Genomic DNA, 6,961 nt, shown 5'->3' with positions numbered 1-6,961 from the left:
GAAATGAAGGTATTTCCCATGAACGAACCATCACTAGAAGGTATAAAGGAACTCCAGATCAAGTTCATTGATGTCTCAGGTGTCAGCGGAGCAACTATTGAGTTGACTGTCTTGGGATGTGCTGAAGGTAATCACATTCGTTTACAAAGTAAAGAACCCCCCCCCCCCAAGTTTTTTAGCATTAAGTTTTGTTGGACAATTACAAAGACAAGTTTTGGTACAAATTGCACATTACCACATAAGGAAATACTTTTCTCAAAGTCATTTTTGACACAACTTATCCTGTTATCCACTAGGTTTGTTGGATTGTGATTTCTTCTTATTCTCCATTGAAACAGGGTTTGAAAACATTACCTATTTCTTTACAACATTCACGTTAACCCTTTACTATAATAATATTCTACAAACAACTAATTATTGAACAATAACTTTTGCTTTTACAGAGTTTTCAACAACAGAATATGTGACAACCAAATCCCCTACAACTAAAGGTAAAATAATTGTATTTATTAAGAGAAGAGTCTTGATAACAAATGCATGTGTTTACTATAATACCAGGAAAAATGTATGAGCATCTTGGATGGATTCATTCTGTTGTGTTCTGAACATTACACAATATTTTGATTAATCCTTTAGGTTTGCCAACAGGAGACACTTTGCTATCGACTACTACCATCAAGGGCCGTCCTCCTCGTAAGCGAATCCATTTGTCTCTTCACACTTGCAATGTTTTTTGTTATGCATAATGAATCCTTTCATTGCTACAGACTAACAAAATATCTTTTAACTACAATAAAGTCAGGTCAGTTTGTTCAACTCGGACAGAGTTCAAATTCTGCTACTTGATTTTGTTATTGAGAATTTATTAATGTAATGAACTGCCTCTAGCCACTGAATATTCCCACCCGAGTAATATGTATGTGATTTTTTTCACAGTACTCGGGTAAGTACCAAGTATACAGTAATACACACTCAATGGTGTATATGGGTGAAAACCAAAATGAATAATCTTTATCCCTGATGCAAATTTAACATCTATGATAATTTATTCTCAATTGTTATGCACTTTTCTTAAAAACCTAAAGCACCAACGACCACTACAACAACCAAGACCAGCAGCACTACAAGTCATCAGCTATCAACAACTCAAGGTAATTAGGAATAACTTATAGTCAACCAAAACTTCATTCTTACAGCTTTTTGCACAAACATACATGACTTTCATACCATTACTGATTTATTTACCTTGCAGGTTACTGTTTGGAGAATATGGATGGTGAAGAAGGCCTTCAGGAAGGTTTTACACCTACCTCAGATCTAATTACTTTACAAGTAGAAAATGGAACAACTTACATCAAGTTCGAAAGCTTGCCTTTGGAGGTGGGAGACAACAACCTGCCCAGTGTTGATGGCATTTTAACAAGATCTGCCTCTATCAGAGCAATCAGTATTAGGCTTGTTCCATCATCATCTTCCTCGACACCATCTCCGACTGGAAATGAGGAACTCGTGTCTGTGACTATAAATTTCTTCACCAAGAAGGAGAGAAACGATGACTTTAAGCCCCTGTTGCTGGAAGACAACCAAGAACCCAAGGTGAATATAGCAAACAATCTAACACACTTATTTCCAGAGTCAAGTAATATAAAACATGTGAAGATTTCTGAAGAAATTGCATCAAGAGTAATTTCTGAGGTTCACGTTATAATTCTCTCTCCACAGGTGATCACATTCACACCAGTCAGTGATCAACCCTTGCAGAAGTTCCTAAAACTTGGAAATGAAGTCATTGAAGGGGTTGTGGCATTCCGTGTGACTGTCCTAGAGGTCACTGGTGTTTCGTCTGCAACCTTGGAGCTACATGTATTGGGCTGTGCAGAAGGTAAGCTGATAGTAGCAGGAATACAGTATTCCTGTTACTTGTATGTAAGAAATTATTTGTTTCTTGAAATGCACGTTACAAATAGGCAAGCCTTTAAAATAAACAGTCTTAAGACCCAGTCCTTTTGTTTGTATTACAAACTGTTCTGATTCCAATCCCCTCTTTTTGTTTTGTCCCAGAATTCACCACAACCCAGGTAACAACTACAGCAGTCTCTGTGACAACACCAACAATGACAACCGAAGAATCAACAAGCACTGTGGCAGTTACAACACCAACTCAGACAACCACAGAACGAACAACAACCTCAACAACATCTCTGGTTTCAACCACAGAGGGTAAAGACATACAGTTTTATATTCTGAGAAATAAAAATGACTATAGCAATAACCTTAGATCTGATAAAAAAAACTTTCAGTGTTAACAATAACCATTTCTGTCCGTTCAGGGTACTGTCTTCAAAATATGGATAGCGAGAGCGGTGTAGAGACAAAGGACCAGACAAGAGGAAATCTCTTGACAGATGAGTCAGGCTTTCTCACATTTTCCGAGTTACCAATCGATCAGTCTGTTGGCAACAGTGCTGTTCTGGAGAGAAAGTTCAATAGCAATATCAATGTTCGTGGAGTTCTTATCACTTTGAAGAAAATCACATCAAGTGTTACTTCTGGACAAGCAGAAGGAACGACCACACCAAAGACGGGATCAACGTCACCACAGTCAGTCAAATTCACTTTCACATTACTTGCAAAGAGAGTAGACGAGACAGATTTCAAGCAAGTGGTGATCAAAAATACAATCACGGAGGTGAGTGGGAACATTTTTTAACTAATCCACTTATAATTATTCTTTTCACTTTTATTTTTCACAATGTGCTCATTGATTATAAATCTTGTAGTCAAGCAAAAACTTTCTTCTGCTGTTCACAGTTTACCTTGACTATTGAGGGTATTCAATCGGAAGTGAAGGTATTTGCAGAGGACGAACCATCACTACAAGGTATAACGGAACTTCAGATCAAGTTCATTGATGTCTCAGGTGTCAGCGGAGCAACTATTGAGTTAACTGTCTTGGGATGTGCTGAAGGTAATAAAATTCGTTTACCAAGTAATGAACTTTTTCCCTCAATAAAATTCAGTTTGACCAAGACCTTTTTTCCTCAATAAAACTCAGTCTGACCAAAAAGTTAGTTTGGTCTGCCAGTGTTTCATGATTTCAGATCACTCAATACACATTTGCTAACATTGGGTATCACAACAGATGGAATTAATTTACTCAAGATCTTTCTTGCCGTTTTAGAAGTCTCAACAACTACGCAAACTACAACTAGCAGTACTGTTAGCACCACAACTCCTCAGCTATCAACAACTCCAGGTAATTACGAATATGCGATAAATAACCAAGCCTTCATTCTTACAGCTTTTTGAACAAACATACATGACTTTCATACCATTACTGATTTATTTACCTTGCAGGTTACTGTTTGGAGAATATGGATGGTGAAGAAGGCCTTCAGGAAGGTTTTACACCTACCTCAGATCTAATTACTTTACAAGTAGAAAATGGAACAACTTACATCAAGTTCGAAAGCTTGCCTTTGGAGGTGGGAGACAACAACCTGCCCAGTGTTGATGGCATTTTAACAAGATCTGCCTCTATCAGAGCAATCAGTATTAGGCTTGTTCCATCATCATCTTCCTCGACACCATCTCCGACTGGAAATGAGGAACTCGTGTCTGTGACTATAAATTTCTTCACCAAGAAGGAGAGAAACGATGACTTTAAGCCCCTGTTGCTGGAAGACAACCAAGAACCCAAGGTGAATATAGCAAACAATCTAACACACTTATTTCCAGAGTCAAGTAATATAAAACATGTGAAGATTTCTGAAGAAATTGCATCAAGAGTAATTTCTGAGGTTCACGTTATAATTCTCTCTCCACAGGTGATCACATTCACACCAGTCAGTGATCAACCCTTGCAGAAGTTCCTAAAACTTGGAAATGAAGTCATTGAAGGGGTTGTGGCATTCCGTGTGACTGTCCTAGAGGTCACTGGTGTTTCGTCTGCAACCTTGGAGCTACATGTATTGGGCTGTGCAGAAGGTAAGCTGATAGTAGCAGGAATACAGTATTCCTGTTACTTGTATGTAAGAAATTATTTGTTTCTTGAAATGCACGTTACAAATAGGCAAGCCTTTAAAATAAACAGTCTTAAGACCCAGTCCTTTTGTTTGTATTACAAACTGTTCTGATTCCAATCCCCTCTTTTTGTTTTGTCCCAGAATTCACCACAACCCAGGTAACAACTACAGCAGTCTCTGTGACAACACCAACAATGACAACCGAAGAATCAACAAGCACTGTGGCAGTTACAACACCAACTCAGACAACCACAGAACGAACAACAACCTCAACAACATCTCTGGTTTCAACCACAGAGGGTAAAGACATACAGTTTTATATTCTGAGAAATAAAAATGACTACAGCAATAACCTTAGATCTGATAAAAAAAACTTTCAGTGTTAACAATAACCATTTCTGTCCGTTCAGGGTACTGTCTTCAAAATATGGATAGCGAGAGCGGTGTAGAGACAAAGGACCAGACAAGAGGAAATCTCTTGACAGATGAGTCAGGCTTTCTCACATTTTCCGAGTTACCAATCGATCAGTCTGTTGGCAACAGTGCTGTTCTGGAGAGAAAGTTCAATAGCAATATCAATGTTCGTGGAGTTCTTATCACTTTGAAGAAAATCACATCAAGTGTTACTTCTGGACAAGCAGAAGGAACGACCACACCAAAGACGGGATCAACGTCACCACAGTCAGTCAAATTCACTTTCACATTACTTGCAAAGAGAGTAGACGAGACAGATTTCAAGCAAGTGGTGATCAAAAATACAATCACGGAGGTGAGTGGGAACATTTTTTAACTAATCCACTTATAATTATTCTTTTCACTTTTATTTTTCACAATGTGCTCATTGATTATAAATCTTGTAGTCAAGCAAAAACTTTCTTCTGCTGTTCACAGTTTACCTTGACTATTGAGGGTATTCAATCGGAAGTGAAGGTATTTGCAGAGGACGAACCATCACTACAAGGTATAACGGAACTTCAGATCAAGTTCATTGATGTCTCAGGTGTCAGCGGAGCAACTATTGAGTTAACTGTCTTGGGATGTGCTGAAGGTAATAAAATTCGTTTACCAAGTAATGAACTTTTTCCCTCAATAAAATTCAGTTTGACCAAGACCTTTTTTCCTCAATAAAACTCAGTCTGACCAAAAAGTTAGTTTGGTCTGCCAGTGTTTCATGATTTCAGATCACTCAATACACATTTGCTAACATTGGGTATCACAACAGATGGAATTAATTTACTCAAGATCTTTCTTGCCGTTTTAGAAGTCTCAACAACTACGCAAACTACAACTAGCAGTACTGTTAGCACCACAACTCCTCAGCTATCAACAACTCCAGGTAATTACGAATATGCGATAAATAACCAAGCCTTCATTCTTACAGCTTTTTGAACAAACATACATGACTTTCATACCATTACTGATTTATTTACCTTGCAGGTTACTGTTTGGAGAATATGGATGGTGAAGAAGGCCTTCAGGAAGGTTTTACACCTACCTCAGATCTAATTACTTTACAAGTAGAAAATGGAACAACTTACATCAAGTTCGAAAGCTTGCCTTTGGAGGTGGGAGACAACAACCTGCCCAGTGTTGATGGCATTTTAACAAGATCTGCCTCTATCAGAGCAATCAGTATTAGGCTTGTTCCATCATCATCTTCCTCGACACCATCTCCGACTGGAAATGAGGAACTCGTGTCTGTGACTATAAATTTCTTCACCAAGAAGGAGAGAAACGATGACTTTAAGCCCCTGTTGCTGGAAGACAACCAAGAACCCAAGGTGAATATAGCAAACAATCTAACACACTTATTTCCAGAGTCAAGTAATATAAAACATGTGAAGATTTCTGAAGAAATTGCATCAAGAGTAATTTCTGAGGTTCACGTTATAATTCTCTCTCCACAGGTGATCACATTCACACCAGTCAGTGATCAACCCTTGCAGAAGTTCCTAAAACTTGGAAATGAAGTCATTGAAGGGGTTGTGGCATTTCGTGTGACTGTCCTAGAGGTCACTGGTGTTTCGTCTGCAACCTTGGAGCTACATGTATTGGGCTGTGCAGAAGGTAAGCTGATAGTAGCAGGAATACAGTATTCCTGTTACTTGTATGTAAGAAATTATTTGTTTCTTGAAATGCACGTTACAAATAGGCAAGCCTTTAAAATAAACAGTCTTAAGACCCAGTCCTTTTGTTTGTATTACAAACTGTTCTGATTCCAATCCCCTCTTTTTGTTTTGTCCCAGAATTCACCACAACCCAGGTAACAACTACAGCAGTCTCTGTGACAACACCAACAATGACAACCGAAGAATCAACAAGCACTGTGGCAGTTACAACACCAACTCAGACAACCACAGAACGAACAACAACCTCAACAACATCTCTGGTTTCAACCACAGAGGGTAAAGACATACAGTTTTATATTCTGAGAAATAAAAATGACTATAGCAATAACCTTAGATCTGATAAAAAAAACTTTCAGTGTTAACAATAACCATTTCTGTCCGTTCAGGGTACTGTCTTCAAAATATGGATAGCGAGAGCGGTGTAGAGACAAAGGACCAGACAAGAGGAAATCTCTTGACAGATGAGTCAGGCTTTCTCACATTTTCCGAGTTACCAATCGATCAGTCTGTTGGCAACAGTGCTGTTCTGGAGAGAAAGTTCAATAGCAATATCAATGTTCGTGGAGTTCTTATCACTTTGAAGAAAATCACATCAAGTGTTACTTCTGGACAAGCAGAAGGAACGACCACACCAAAGACGGGATCAACGTCACCACAGTCAGTCAAATTCACTTTCACATTACTTGCAAAGAGAGTAGACGAGACAGATTTCAAGCAAGTGGTGATCAAAAATACAATCACGGAGGTGAGTGGGAACATTTTTTAACTAATCCACTTATAATTATTCTTTTCACTTTTATTTTTCAC

At 38.4% G+C, this 6,961-nt stretch overlaps 1 protein-coding gene across 1 annotated transcript; it reads left to right on the top strand.

The window, feature by feature from the left end:
- Window positions 1–3: 3 nt before the first annotated feature.
- Window positions 4–3,309, top strand: LOC139949160 (uncharacterized). Its single transcript, XM_071947560.1, has 10 exons — window positions 4–127; window positions 444–491; window positions 637–693; window positions 1,086–1,151; window positions 1,253–1,596; window positions 1,723–1,882; window positions 2,062–2,220; window positions 2,331–2,689; window positions 2,812–2,968; window positions 3,182–3,309. Exons 1-10 carry the CDS (start codon window positions 4–6, stop codon window positions 3,307–3,309), a joined length of 1,602 nt encoding a protein of 533 aa, XP_071803661.1.
- Window positions 3,310–6,961: the final 3,652 nt, after the last annotated feature.

This window comes from Asterias amurensis, chromosome 16, assembly GCF_032118995.1.
Source record: "Asterias amurensis chromosome 16, ASM3211899v1".
In the NCBI taxonomy this organism is placed as follows: Eukaryota; Metazoa; Echinodermata; class Asteroidea; order Forcipulatida; family Asteriidae; genus Asterias; species Asterias amurensis.
The sequence above is the reverse complement of the archived record's forward strand: the minus strand, read 5'-3'. Positions and strand labels throughout refer to the sequence as shown.

Coding starts and splice junctions, on each gene's coding strand:
- LOC139949160 (XM_071947560.1), top strand. CDS start 4: ATGAAGGTATTTCCCATGAACGAACCATCACTAGAAGGTATAAAGGAA. Junction 492..636: donor CAAATCCCCTACAACTAAAG/GTAAAATAATTG, acceptor TTAATCCTTTAG/GTTTGCCAACAGGAGACACT. Junction 1,597..1,722: donor AAGACAACCAAGAACCCAAG/GTGAATATAGCA, acceptor CTCTCTCCACAG/GTGATCACATTCACACCAGT.